A 15582-nucleotide genomic window follows, 5' to 3' on the forward strand; every position below is an offset into this window, starting at 1 on the left:
GGAGTACTCAGCCGAGGCTACCACCCTGGTGGCCGAGGCCTAGAAGATGGACAAAGACCAGCTCACGATCCCAGAGACGGAGCCGACGCCCACAGCGCTGCAACCCGACCCCATGGTTAAAAAGATCTGCCTCAGCCTTAAAGACCCGACCAAGACGGCCCTCATAGGGGCCGACCTCTCTGAGAAATAGGAACTCGCGTTCACCAGTTTCCTCTAGGAAAACTCGAACATATTCTCATGGAAGCCGTCCGATATGCCTGGTGTCCCAAGGGAGCTGGCTGAGAACTCCTTGGACTTGAGCAAGACTGCACGGCTGGTCAAGCAAAAACTTCACCGCTTTGCCCAAGATCGCAAGGAGGCCATTAGGGTAGACTTAAATAAGCTCTTAGCCGCCAGATTCATTGTGACATCCCTAGTAATTAAGAACAAATCAATAGAAATTAAGAAGAGATTAGAAACAATCAAATTGCTAAGTGTTTAGATTCAAAAACACCTCAAAAATTATAAGTGTTAAAAACACCCCTAAATGGTGCTCACTTGGGTAGGAAATAAAAATAGATTTTTATGTAAGAACTCAAATTTTGGTCAATATTAAAGTTGTAGATCTTTTCAAATTGAACAATTTTCATGATTAGAACTTTTTCTGATTTTGAGTGGAAGGTGTTCAAAAATTGGGTTAAAAGGTTAAATTCAAATCAAGTTCAAAAACAGCCTTGCCCGGCGTTCCACCAAAGTTCCAACAACTTTATCTCAAAATCCAGCTAATTTTTCACCCATTAGCCTTTGTAGAATTTGGAGCTTGTAGTTTGGTCTCAAACTTTTGAATTTGGAGTTTTTGCTGCTCAGTCCAAAATTTTGGAGAAAAATCACATCAAAGGTAGTGCCTTCACGCACCACACGCGAGCGCCATGTGCGCCAGAGCGCGGTGACTGTGCACGGCGAACTTGCCGCCGCCACGTGATGCCACTGCCCTGGCTCCGCCACGTCGCCCAATCGCCGGCCACGCCATGACAGCACGAGCACAGCCCTGGCCAACCGCGTGCGCACGTGATCTCCCCCAGACACGCCTTATCTTGCCCGGCCAATCGCCGCCCGCGTGCCACGCCACGCTGGTGCACCGCGCGCCACCAGCGGCCACTCCCGGCACGCCCCCTCCTGCCACCACTGCCCGGCCACCGCCGGCCTACCCAGTGGGTGAGAACCTAGCGCTTGGACGTCGCCCCCCATCCCTCTCCTTTGCCGCTATAAAAGGCCTAACGTACATGCTCGCCGGTGCCACCCCTTCACCCCCGCACCGAAGCTTCGCCGTCGCCATTAGCGCCGCTCATGGAGCCCTCCCTCCAAGCACTCCCGCCGCCACCTTTATGCTTGAAACTCGGTTTGTAATAAATTAATTTGGGACCTTTGTAATATTTTTTTGTCTGGATTGTTGTAAGTTATGGGCTCGTCTTTGTGCGAGTTTTGTATGCTTATTTTGATTGGAAATACGTGGTTGTATCGGGTGAAACCCGACAGACTACCATTTTGATCCAATTAAAGTGTCTATTCGCATTTGAGGCGATGTTTGGCACACTTTAGTCAGGTTAATTTGGGTGGTTCTGGCACATTCATCCATGAATGTAAGCATCCCGACTGGTTAGCAAATCCTGTCCTTGTAAAAAAGAAAATTGGTGAATGGAGAATGTGTATCGGTTACACCGACCTCAACAAGCACTGCCCTAAGGACCCCTTCCCTCTTCCGCGCATCGACCAGGTCATAGACTCTACGGCTGGGAGCATCTTGCTCTACTTCCTCAACTACTACTTGGGCTATCACCAGATTGCCATTGATCCAGCCGACCAAGACAAGACAACGTTCATAACGGCCTTCGGCATCTACTGCTACAACACCATGACCTTCAGGTTGAAATACGCCAGCGCCACCTACCAGAAGGCAATCCAGGGTTGCCTTGCGACACAGCTGCACAGGAACGTCGAGGCCTACGTCGACGATGTGGTTGTCAAAACCAAGGATGAGGAAAGCTTCATAGCCAACCTCGTAGAGACCTTCAATAGCCTCCGGGCTTACCACTGGAAACTCAACCCGGACAAGTGTGTCTTTGGTATCCCGTCTGGAAAGCTCCTGGGCTTCATGGTCAGCCAGTGCGGCATCCAGGCCAACCTCGTCAAGGTGGATGCAATCAAAAACATGGCAAAACCATCTAACAAGAAGGATGTCATGAAGCTTACTGGCATGATGGCGGCTCTCAGCCGCTTCATCAGCAAACTTGGAGAAAAAGGCCTGCCCTTCTTTAAGCTGCTTAAAAAGGCGGACAAGTTCGAGTGGGACGACGAGGCTAGCAAGGCACTCGAGGAGCTTAAAGCTTTCCTTAGCCCCCCCGGTCATGACGGCCCCAACCAACCAAGAAACATTGTACCTTTACATCTCCGCAACGACGCACGTTGTCAGCACCTTGTTAGTTGTGGAATGCCAAGAGCCCAGCCATGCACACATGGTGCAACGACCGGTGTACTACGTTAGCGAGGTCCTCAGCGACTCCAAGATCCGCTACACTCAGGTTCAAAAGTTGCTCTATGCATTTCTGATCTCATCAAGAAAGCTGCGCCACTACTTTTAGGCGCACAAAATCCACGTGGTATCGTCATACCCCATCGGCGAAATCCTCCCCAACAAGGATGTCAATGGCCGAGTTATCAAGTGGTCCGTGGAGCTTGGAGAGTTTGACCTCGATTTCAGCCCGCGTCATACGATCAAGTCGCAGATCTTGGTTGACTTTGTGGCCTTGTGGACGGAGATCCAAAAGCCGCTCTCCCTGGAGAGGCCAGAACACTGGACTATGTATTTTGACTGCGCCCTCAACCTTGAAGGAGCCGGCGTGGGGGTCCTCTTCATATGCCCCAAAGGTGAGCAACTCAAGTACGTGCTCCAGATCCACTACAAGGCCACCAACAACAGCGCCGAGTACGAAGCTCTCATCCACGGCCTCTACATCGCCGTGTCCCTTGGAATCAAGCGCATCCTTGCGTACAACGACTTCAAGGTCGTCATCAAGCAGGTCAATAAGAATTGGGACTGGACCAAGGAGTCCATGGACGCTTACTACATAGAAATCCACAAACTTGAGGCCCACTTTGATGGTCTTGAGTTTCACCAAGTCCTAGGGACCCCAACGTCACCGCTGATGTCCTGTCCAAGCTCAGCTCCAAGCGTGCACTGGTTCCGGCCGGCATTTTTGTACAAGATCTCCAAAAACCATCCATCAAGGTTCTGGATTTGGACTAGGTCAACGACGTTGGCGCTGAGGCTCCGGCCGACCCAGCCACTGGTGACATCATAATGATTGAGGCAGAAGAAGACTGGCGCGCCCCATTTATAGTCTTGATCGCTGACCAGATCGCGTCAGAGGACAAATTAGAGCATGAAAAATTAGTTCGGCGCAGTGCAAACGATGTTGTCATTGGCAAGGAGCTCTACAGGAAAGCTGCATTCACAGGCATCCTGATGAAGTGCAGCAACATCTACCGGCTTAGGCCCTTCGCATGCTGGGGGCTGGACATGGTCGGACCCTTCAAGACCGCTCCGGGCGGCTACACGCACATCTTCGTGGCAGTTGACAAATTCACCAAGTGGATTGAGGTCAAGGGTGTCACCAGCGTTGAGTCAGCTAAAGCCGCTCAGTTCATGGAGAAAATTACATATCACTTCAGAGTTTTGCGTGTTCATATGCCGGGCGCACTTTGATTGGCTGAGTTAATCTCCGACAAAAGTTTATGCTGACCGCCCCGGTTGTCAACCTACGCGACTTCAGATCAACAATCTTCGCCAGCAATTCCTTCACTTGGACTTGTTCCTCCGAGGTCAGCTAGTTCGACCACTCGGGGGTGATCACTAGCCCGTATCCTGTACGTGGCGGGAGCTGAGGTTGCTGATCAGTGATGCTGAACCACTCCTTGTGCCAGCCCTTGTTGGAATCCTTCAACTGGAGGTTGAAGTACTCGTGAACTTTCTTCGGCCACAGAGAAAAACTGCAACCCCTGATGACTCGCTGCTATTTCTCCTTGATCGCAACGATTTTCAAGTGGTACAGATATCTCCAAAGGTTGAAATGTGGGAGGATACCCAGATATGCCTCACACAGGTGGATAAAGAGATCAATACCCAAGATGGAGTTGGGATTTAGATGTACCAGCTTGATCTTATAGTAGTGCAGAAGACCCTAGAAGAAGTCTTCACACGGGATCGTGAACCCGCGCTCGAAGAATGATGTGAAGACCACCATCTTCATCTTATCCTTCGAGGGGAAATCTTGGCTGGCGGTGGGCTTCCAATCCAACAGCGCCTGAGGCCTGAGGAGGCCTCAATCGACGAGTGCTAGATGCGCTCCTGGGTCATCACGGATTTCATCCAGATCATGGATGGATTCGGAATGTTCACTTCCGCCATTTCTTCGGTCTCCAAGCCTAGCTATTTGGATGTGATGGACGTTAGGGTTTTGATGCGCATACGGCGGCACGACGGCTCGAGCGGCGGCGGTAGAATGCGTGCGAGCAGATTGGGACTTGCGGCGGTGCGGCCTAGGGTTCGCGGGCGCGGTGGCGATGAAGTCAGTGGACTATGGCGGTGGTGCTGCGAGTGTCACAGATAGAAATGAAACAGCTCTGTGACCCCTTGCGCTTTTGAGGGTCATGATGGTGTAACCTACGGACGGAATTTGCGGGCCTCCTGTTATTGCGGCGCAGCGTGCCGGGCGGAATCTGCGGGTTTTCCGTTCATGCGACATTAGTGGGACAGAATCTGTGGGTCTTCCATTACACTTTCAATGGCTTACCTTCGTGGCTCCGCCGATCCTCATCTTCGGGGGTTGGGTGCCTACGTTAGGTCGGCGTGCCTCCACCGTTCCGCCTATCCTCGTCCTCGGGGGCTGGGCACCAGTTTTAGGTTGGCGTGCCTCCACCGCTCCGCCAGTCCTCGTGCTCGAGGGCTGGGTGCCAGTTTCAGGTTGGTGTGCCTCCGCGGCTCCGCTAGTCCTCATCCTCGGGGGTTGGGCGCCTACTTTAGGTCGGCATGCCTCCGTGGCTCTGCTAGTCCTCGTCCTTGGGGGCTGGGCACTTACTTCTGGTCGACACGCCTCTTTTTCTCTGCATTTCCTTGTGTTCAGCCACTTGGACCTGCCATTGGCATCAACTTTCTCTTTTTTGACCATTGGACCGATTATACTAATCACTTCAATGCTTGGGGGCTACTACTATGGAGTGCATCTTGCAACGCCCTCCATATCCTTTGCTTCGACTTGTTGGATGCCCAACATCCACCAACTCGGCACTTGACTTTGCTATGCGCGTTGGCTCTGCATTCGCTCAAATTTTCTTCTTTTTTGAGCACTGCAGCCTCGCCATCACCATGACGCCATCGCAGCTTTAGCCGACTTCATTCCAAGCTTTGCTGTGATGACCTCAAATTCCCGTTCGCCTACACATCGCTCGGGGGCTTGAGAGATATGGGTACCCTATGGGTCCGTACTGACCAGGATACAAGCCGGACTTAACAAGTGGGCCCGCTCGACCAAGGGGTGCGGGCTGAGGACATGAAGATACTCGGAGTATATGTCAAGGCAACCAGACAATTCAAATCGGCTCGGATATTGTGGGACACGTATTGTAGTCCGACTCAGATTACCTTCCATGTAACTACCGAGTAGATTAGATTCAAACCGACTTGTAACCCTAGATCGTTAGCCTATATAAAGTAGCCAAGGGCACCCCTCGAGCGCATCCCCATATCGAACCTTCAGGCAATACAAACCACCAAGCATACAGGACGTAGGAAATTACTCTCCGGAGGCCCAAACATGTTTAAAACCCTCGTGTCCCTTGTGTTCTCACGATCACCTTTGAGTTCTTGGTTTCGCAATCGCCCTCACCTACAAATCAACCACTTGGGTAACCCCCTAGTGGACTACAGGGCTTATAAATCCGACACATAGTTTTATATATAGGTCCTCGCCAGCTAATATAAGTTTGTTCTAAAAAAGCAGAAAATTTACATGCAATTTAAACCATCGGGCAAATTCTTTTTGAATTCTACGGTCAATAACCTGGTCTGACACACCTTCCGCTTCTAATTGATCCCTGTATATCCTACAAAAATACATCCATCTAAAAATGAGACCGAAATAATTGCAGTACAATCATTACATGATGGATTACGTACCCGATATATGGCTCAACCTCTTTGCAATTGTTTAGCACATACCAAACCAGCTTGTCATAATCCGAATCAAGGAACGAAGTCTTCGTTACTCCAATTACATCAACATTGTGCTGGCAACAAGATAAATCACCTTCTCGTAACAAATCAGCAATCTCTTTGTTCCTGCCCTCTTTATTGAATCGTGTGCCAACATCATCATCTGCAAAGTACCTTGAGCAAAATGTCAAGGCCTCATTAGCAACATATGCTTCTGCAATGGATCCTTTAGGCCTAGCCATGTTTCTCACGGAACGCTTCAATGTGCATAGCCTTCTTTTGACGGGATACATCCATCCATATTGTACTGGGCCTCTTAGGATTGTTTCCTCAGGCAAATGGATAGCCAAGTGCACCATAACATCAAAGAAGGCAGGAGGGAAAATTTTCTCAAGCTTGCACAAAATTATTGGGATATCTGTTTTCAGTTTCTCCAAAACATCCAACTTCAGAGTTTTGCAACATAGTTTCCGAAAGAAGTTTCCTAATTCCAAAACAACTGAGTATGTCTCCTTATCCATTAAACCTCGAAGGGAAGCATCCAAAATCCTTCGGAGTAGGATATCACAATCATGAGTTTTTAGTCTTTGGAGTTTGCATCCATCAGCAGCAATACATCTTGATAAGTTAGAAGCATATCCATCTGGGAACTTCACCTGACATATAAAATCACAGAACACCTTCTGTTTCTTTTTACCCATCGTATATGGAGCTTCTAACATTTTGCATGAGTCTCCTTCCATAGTATTCAGCATGTGTAGATGTGGTCTAATGCCCATCTCTTCCAAATCAACCCTAGCATTGATCGTGTCCTTTGTCTTCCCAACAATTTTAAGCAATATTCCAATAAGGTTTTCGCATATGTTTTCTCAATATGCATGACATCAAGATTTTGTGGCAGCTTCAGAGTTGTCCAGTACGACAAGTCAAACAAACAAACCCTTCGGCTCCAACAATGTCCGGGTTCCCGCTTCCTTCAGTAGTAAATTGCTCCGGCCTCTCTCAGTTTTTAGTACTACCATCAAACTCTGCTTTCTTTCTTCTATGTGGATGGTTAGTTGGAAGGAAACGATGATGGCCAATATAACATATCTTGTTCTTCAATCTCCTTGAGCAAGGATCCTTGTCACAACTCACACAAGCATAATAACCTTTCGTGACTCATCCCACCAATGTGCTCAGTGCTGGATAATCATGTATGCACCAAATAACCGCAGCATGCAGTTTAAAGGATTGTTGAATACAAGCATCGTATGCATCAACGCCATTCCAAAGGTCCAATAGCTCATCTACGAGAGGTTGTGAGAATACATCAAAATCCTTTGATGGAGAACTCGGCCTAGGGATCAATAATGCCATCATGAAGTTTGATTCTTCCATGCATACCCATGGTGGCATGTTATACAGCACAACAAATACTGGCCACATACTATATGAGTTGGTCATGTTGCCAAATGGATTGAAACCATCGGTTGCAAGGCCAAGTCTAATGTTCCTAGCATCTTTTGCAAATTCTAGCCAATTTTTATCGAAGTCTTTCCATGCCTCAACATCAGATGGATGGCTAAGCTCATTGTCCACCGGTTGTCGCTTCAACATGTGCCATTGTGCATCCTTTGCAGTTTTTTATGAAAGAAACATCCTCTTCAGCCTTGAAACCAGCGGAAAATGCCTCAATACCTTCTGAGGAACACGCTTCTTGTAGTCTGCATCTTTCCATATTGAATCTGCTTCACAACACAATGGGCACACATCATGTTCTGCTAGATTCTTGTGAAACAATACACAATTATTCTTGCAAACATGGATAGATTCATAGCCGAGTCCCATGGCATGTATGTACTGCATTGCATCCTCGTATTATATCGGAACACATGCTCCTGGGAAAGCAAGGGATACCACCTTCAGAATTGCATTGAATGCGACATTGCTGATTCGATAGAAAGACTTGATATGAAGTAACTTCACAACAAATGTAAATTGTGTATATTTAGATTTTGGTGAAACCTTACAGTTTATATGTTCCTTTATAAATTCTAACATTTTCCCTCCAATTCCAACTCTTTAGCGTGGCACATATCGGCTATCATTTCAGGAAGTCCATCTTCAGTGTCTTCATCCTCCTCCACACCCGATATGTGTTCCTTTTCCTGAACCATTTCTTGATCACCATTATCCTGCAGAACTACATTATCCACAACCCCCTCATCTGGCAGAATTGCAATTTCCTCAACCCCATCATCCTGCAGAATTGCATTTTCCTAAACCCCATTATCCTGCAGATTTGCATTTTCCTAAAACCTGTGGCAAAACCACCCAAATTAATCCGATTGAAGTGTGCTAAACCTTGCCTCAAATGTGATCAGACACTTAAATCGAATCAAGATGGCAGTCTGTCGGGTTTCACCCGATAGAACCACGTATTTCCGATTGAAACAAGCATACAATACTCGTACGAAGACGAGCCCAGAGATTACAACAATCCAGGTATAAACATTACAGAGGTCCCACAAAACATAGAGTAGTTCAGAGTTCAAAGGTAGCGGAAAGAAACGATAAACTAACGTCGATACATGATATCATGGTGAAGCCGTCCATGACATCACTCACCACGGTCCTCGCCCACCGAGGATGGGTCCCACTCAACCATCCATCCCGGAGGGAGATGGTACGACCAAGTCACACTAGCAACCACATCATCAACATCATTACTTGAAAACATAGCCACAAGCAAGGTTGAGTATACTAATACTCTGCAAGACTTACCCGTAAGGTGGTATCTAATCCACCAACTCCTAGACATGCAAGGCTTTTTGGCTGAGGGGTTTGTTTTTGCCAAAAGCTTCTAAAGTGGATCCTTGCTTTCAAGTTTTAGCATCAAGTTCTAGTTGATTAACCATTCTAGATAAGCACCTATTTCTAAGCAAGCATGGTAGAACAAGCATTTTAATCAAGCATCAATATTAAGCATCATCATTGTTCATCTTCTTACTCAATGCAGCATAGTGATCAAGTAGTCCCAAAATGTGAGAAGTAGATGATTCGAATCGAATTTCGTAACCTTGCAAGGTGGACCTAAACACACGACATATGCGCACCGCGACGGATTCACATATTATCAACGGTTCCCATCGATCCCTGGCGCTTGTCTAGAGCCTACTTCCCTTGGATACAAGGCCCCACCGGTCCCCGGAATGACGCCGTGCCGTGGCCGCACTTGTACCCACATGATGAACAAATGGAACCATGTTCCAAAGAGAGCGGGGAAAAGGTCCACGCCGGTTCAATTAGGTACTAGGCTTACTGATTCCCCATACTCCCAACATGTGTTTATTACGTTCAAACCCTTGACCACGAACACCGACACGGTTCGACCTTACCATTTTTTCTCTATACAGACAGGGCATCAACCAATCCAGGAACATTGCACCCAACCCCGCCCGTCATCCTTATGATTCCAACATAAGTAAACAGGCAACTCCTATAGCTCATGAGTGACAGGAAATCACTCGACTTTTACCGTGTCCCTATTTAGCATGGCAACTAAGCGACCTAACATGCTAGTATTCCAAACAGGGGTACTAGGGAGCATGCAACTAGGGTTTCAATACAACTCCTATGAACTTAATGCACAAACATAAGTAACAAGAATAGGGCTTGCCTTCCTGTCCTAAATCAGCCTTGGGCTCTTCCAAACTTTGGTTCGGGGCTTGGTTTGCCTCGATCAAGTTCAGCTCAGCAGGAGGATGTCCTTCTTCAGCGTTCGGGACGAGCTCGTATGTTCTGTCGGCAAGGTTAGCTTCTACACGAGATGCATATGCATAAGATTTCGTTTATAATCTTTCAGGATGTAGGTTTTATTTCGTTAGCCATAAAGCATGGGGTGTATTTTGGCCTCATTGACCTAGACCAGTTTATAACCATTTCTTTCCTTTTAGCCACATTCACCTAGACAAGTCTATAATCATTTCTTTTCTTCAAAAAAACTTGTCTAGGTGGTGGTATTTTGGTACTATTTAGCCAACTTTTTAGGGATGATCATGCTACTGACGAAGAGCATAAATGATCATTTGTGAGCCTACAAATCCTAGTAACAATTATTTTTACTAAATAAACTAGCTTTTTAGCATGAATGAATATTCAGGAAGCATCTGCTAGTATTTGAAGATGAATGATTTATAGGAGCTTTCCCCCGACACAAGAAATCTGCTGTAAAATTTTAAGATGGATTTGACAACTACAAAATTTACTAAAAAAATAAACATGGTTACATTGCAGATATGAAGAATGATTTATAACTAGAGTTCTATCATCAATTTAGTGCAACAAATCTTACAGAAGGGTTTTTAACACTAACATATGCTACTGTGAATTTTATCAGGATTTTATAAGCATGGGATCTATTTATTCCATAATAAGTAGATTAAACAACATGCATTTTGTTAAACAAACAAAAACACATATTTCCTTGGACAAGTATTTTTACTAGTCATAGATGAGCATCAGGAATCTAGAAAAATTTATTTCGCATTTTTATCAATTTTGTATGATTTTATATGGATTTCCAAAGTTCCAGCTATTCCTATGCATTTTGTTCAAACTTGAACTTCTCTTTTATAGGCGACCCTTAGACTTTTCAAGGTTTACACGATATCCCTATGTTTTGCACTAAGAACCCTGAAACCAAAACTTAAATCGCAATTGGGTCCTTAATCGACTCAAGCGGCCTATGTCACCGAGACTTCATTCTCGTGACCCTACACACCGCTCAAATCTCGTATCCAAAATTAACCATGATGTTTATTTGTTCAACAACATTAAAGAACCTCATTAGAAACAGTGTTGATTAACCTATAACCATTTCCCTTACCAAGTGATCATTCTATGACTAAGCGTGGCTAAGCAATTGCAAGATTAAGTTATTATGACCCATACTACTCGAGCGACCAGGTATATGATAACAAAGCAAGGCAGGCCATAATAACAAAAACATAGGTTCTAATAATGCAATAAGATAACCCTCATACAACCCATAGCGATACAAAGTAACAATTTCATTTCAAAAAGTAGGAGACAAACATGCTTAGCTGCTTGCCTTGGTTCTCTTCGGGCTCAAACTTGACCTCTACGCAGGCCTTGGCTTCGGGCTCTAGGGTCACGTTCTCCGGCAAATCGCTCTCTAAAAGAATAAAATGTGTGCATACATTAGAAATTATGCTATGAGTGCAAATGGACATGAAATGTATGGAAAATAAAAGAAACAATAAGAAAATCAATTGTTAACAGAACAATCTAGCAAAAAAACAATACAAAATTATACAAGAACAACGAGAGAAACTATTTTGCACGATAAGCTAAGCAAGCATGAAATTGCAAGATTAAAATCATCTGTTGAGAAACACTTATGAAATAAATTGCACTGACAGAGGACAACAATACAAAATCATGAGGATTGGATTCACATCAAAATCAATTTTTAATGTGGAGATATAAAATAAACAAGATAAACTACCATTAAGCACCTTAAATCCAAAAAGACTTGTAAATTAACTAGAAAAGCATCAACATCATTTTTCCTGAATTCTATGTGGAAAACAAAGGCTAATAGAAGTGGTTTCAATATTTTATCAATTTTCCACTAATTATCGTGCAAATAAAAAATTTCATACAACAAACAAGCATTGTATTTAAAACAGGATGAAAATCATAAATTACACTAACACAAGTATCAGATCTGGAACATACATGATAAATGGAAGCTCACAAAATTGGTTTCATAATTTTTGGACCACCACATGATGTATAAAGCATTTAACAACTCTTAGAGCAAAATAAATCATATCACCAGATACAGAATAGGAACATGCACATAAATTTTTTTGAAATAAACTAGATACCATCAGGAACTCAACAAAACAAGATTCACATTTTTAGCATTTTTCTACATATTTCTATACATTTTCCAAATTTGCAGCTATTTAAATCTAGGAAATAAAACAAAATCGAGGTTATTCTGCATCTAATTCCTTAGATCTATTAGCATCTTGCACTTGTGTCCCTGAAATTTTCCCTGTACCCCCCTCTCCTTCTCTTTCTTCCCTCAACACACCCTCACGCACACACAGAGACACAGGCACAGGCACGGCGCACGACATGGCCGTTGCCTTGGCCAGCGACGGCGGGGGAGATGGCGCGGCGACGGTGTGGAGAGCGGTAGGGCCGCGCCCCAAGGCCATGGAGCTCACTAGCAAGGGCCGGTGATGAGGAAGGGGCAGCGTAGCAGGGGCGCCAGGGGCGGCGGCAGGCGGCGGACTGAGCTCGTCGGCGAGCGCCCTGTACGGCGGGGGAGAAAGGAAGGTGAGGGGGCAAAAAGGATGCGGGAGCTTGAGGGGGTGCTGTGGCTGCGAGGAATCGAGCTGAGACTGACCAACGGTAGTGAATCGAGCTGGCATTGGAGGGGAGCTCAGAGGTGGTGGCTGTGTCAGGTCCAAACTGCCTTTGGCATGCAATGCTCCACAGTCCCGGTCTCTACCGTACTGTGACCGCACTTGCACCCACATGATGCACCATGGGAACTACATTCCAAGGACAGCAGGGGTATAAGCCACTTGCCGGTTCAATCAGGTACTAGGCTTCCCCATCCCATACTAGGTATTAGATTAGTACTGTTCAAACACTTGATCACGAACACTAGCACATCTCGACCTTAGTCAAATTCATTTAGACAGACGGGGCAATCCACCGACCACCAAAACAATTCACAAGGCCCTGCCCCGTCCATCATCCTTATAGTTGTTGCAAAAAGAAAGCAAGCAACTCCTACAACTCGCGAGTGACAGGAAATCACTCGACTTTTACCGAGTCCTATTTAAGCATTGCCACTACTCGACTTCAAACACTAGTATTCAGATCAAAGGGAACTAATTCATGCATCTATGGTTTCAAACAATTCCTGCAACGTAAATGCACAAGTAAGGTAAGAAATTGTATTGCAAGTAACTAAAATATAGGAATTTATGCTCCGGGGCTTGCCTTCAAGCGGGGCGGTAGCGAACTGGTCCTTGGCGTGCACGGGCTCGACTCCTGCAGGCAGCTGCTCAGCTACGGCTCCTTCTTCGGGCACCGAGCGCAGCTCGTACGTGCCATCTGCGACGTTCAGCTCTACACGAAATGCAATGCAAGGGTAAGACACTTAGACGGTTATTTCAACAGTATTTGCAAGGATTTAAACCCAAAACTGTAGCAAAACTACAGGAAAAGGTGCGAAACCTACTTTATTGGATTCTACTCAAAACAAGGATTCTAACAAAGGTGATTTCACATTTTTCTGATTTTTCCTCGATTTAAGATGTAATTTCCAAGTTTCTGTCAATTTAAAACGAGTTAAAAGAGTCGGATCATGGAAAACTTACGATCTGACCCTTAGACTCAAGGAATAACTGTACTGTGGTCGTCAGATATAACACCGAGAAGTCCTCGAAATTTTACACAGATACCCTCGGCCAAAAGAAAAAGACACAACCGAGCCCTCAGGCGAGGCGGACAGCACTCGGGCAAGGCGGACAGGGTCGGGCGAGGCAGACAGGGTCCAGTCGCTTCCCCGGATGATTCAGGGTCAGGAAGAGCTGGAAAGGGGTCGGCAGCTCACCTCCGGTCCTACTGACGAGGTCTCGGGGTCGGGAAGAAACAAGTCGAGGCGGAACGACAGCGGCTCGGGTCGGCATCGCGGGAACTAGCGGCGTTTCGGTGGCGGTGGTGCTTCTGGTGGACAACAGGCAAGCTCTAGAGCTGCGCGAGAGGAGGACGAAGCGGCTGGTGGGGTCGGCAAGGCGCGGGGTTGGGCGGAAAGGGGGTGCTCCACAGAGAGCTCAGGTGGCGGCGCTTGAGTGCGAAGCAGAGGAGTGTGCGGCGGCAGAACTTGGGCAAGTGGTGGTGAAGGGAACTCCGGTAAGAGGCTTTGGTACCCTTTTATAGATGCGCGGAAGTGTTCAGAGGAAGGAAACGAGCTTGAGCGGGTGAGAGGGTAAGATCGAGGGAGAAGGAAGTGATCTGCCGCAGCAGCGATTGGTCAGCGCCTCCATTGGCGAGCTCGGACGCAATCTCGCTCTAGTTGGGCAGCAAGGATTTGGGGCTGGGGCAAAACGGGTTTGCTGGGCACGCGGATCTGCTAGGTCTGCGCAAGCGTGGGGTCGCGTCACACTGGTTACTGGGAGAAGGCATGCGCCGGTGAGCCGGAAAAGGCGGGCGCGTGCCGTCGCGGCCATCGATGGCGACGGCGGCATTGCCGGACAGGAGGGAGGGAAGGGCACTGCAGGCGAGGGCGCTGCAGGCGAGGTGACAGGGCGAGCGGTGTGACGCGAGCATGCGCGGGACTAGCGGCTCTGCCGGGGCACGCTATTGGCGAGGCGGCGGAGGAGTTGTCACTGCCTGCGCGGTGGTTGGCGAAGGCGGCAGCGTCGTGGGGCGCGCGCACGGGCAGCGCGACTGGGGTGTGATGAGAGGGCCGGAAGGCGTTGGGGCGTGTGGCCGAGGATTCGGGTGGGGTGATGCGCGTGTGAGGCGAGGCGGTACCGGTGCGGCAGCGGCCGGTTCGTCGGTCGCAGATGGCCAAGGCGATGGCGGAGCTGCGGGCAGTGTGCTTGGTGTGGCCGGCGAGGCCTCGGGCGAGACGAGACGGGACAGAATGGAGGACCGTGGGTCGTCGTCACGCGCGACTGGGGAGCGAGGCACGTCGACCCATCTTGTCACGGCTGGTGACTGGGCGAGGCGGCGCTCGTCAGCGAGGTTATGCCACGTGGCGGCGGCGCTCTGGAGCGCGGCGCACGCGCGCTCTGGCGCTGTCTGGCCGATGGATCCGTGAGATCCTTTGCTGGGCCCAACTTCAAACCTTTGGATCTCCCGATTTTTAAACTGCGCCACGTTGACTCCCTTTACAAGATTTGTAGTACGCAGACCAAGGTCCAACTTTTGTAAATTGACCGAGTTCAAAAAACACGATGGATTTGGGGATTCAAGGCTCCAAAGTTTGGAGGAATGCCGATTTCCGGGACTTAGAGAAAAACGGCTGCTTGGCTGGTTTTCAGGGTTCTGAGCTGACTTGAGCTGCAGATTTGGGAAGCCTCGGAGGTGAAATGGACCAAGGTCCAATTAACAAAGTTGTTGTGGAAACTTAGTACTCCAACTTTTACAATTGAACTTTCGGATGTTCTGCTCAACTTTCAAAGATAAACCCGCCCTAAGGTGCCAGGTCGGGCTGATTTCCATACCTAGCCGGATTGGCTAAAAGAGGCTGAGTTGACCAAACTAGGGGACTTTGACCTGGATGTTGCCAAAGC

At 47.5% G+C, this 15582-nt stretch overlaps 1 protein-coding gene and 1 pseudogene across 1 annotated transcript; one reads left to right on the forward strand and one right to left on the reverse strand.

Annotated features, from left to right (window-relative positions):
* Positions 1 to 2131: 2131 nt before the first annotated feature.
* LOC140223318 (uncharacterized) lies at positions 2132 to 3742 on the forward strand. Its single transcript, XM_072294972.1, has 4 exons — positions 2132 to 2455; positions 2619 to 2839; positions 2957 to 3155; positions 3284 to 3742. Exons 1-4 carry the CDS (start codon positions 2132 to 2134, stop codon positions 3740 to 3742), a joined length of 1203 nt encoding a protein of 400 aa, XP_072151073.1.
* Positions 3743 to 6138: 2396 nt separating this feature from the next.
* Positions 6139 to 8370, reverse strand: LOC140223319 (uncharacterized; annotated as a pseudogene).
* Positions 8371 to 15582: the final 7212 nt, after the last annotated feature.

The sequence above is a fragment of the Setaria viridis genome, chromosome 7 (genome assembly GCF_005286985.2).
Source record: "Setaria viridis chromosome 7, Setaria_viridis_v4.0, whole genome shotgun sequence".
Taxonomy (NCBI): domain Eukaryota; kingdom Viridiplantae; phylum Streptophyta; class Magnoliopsida; order Poales; family Poaceae; genus Setaria; species Setaria viridis.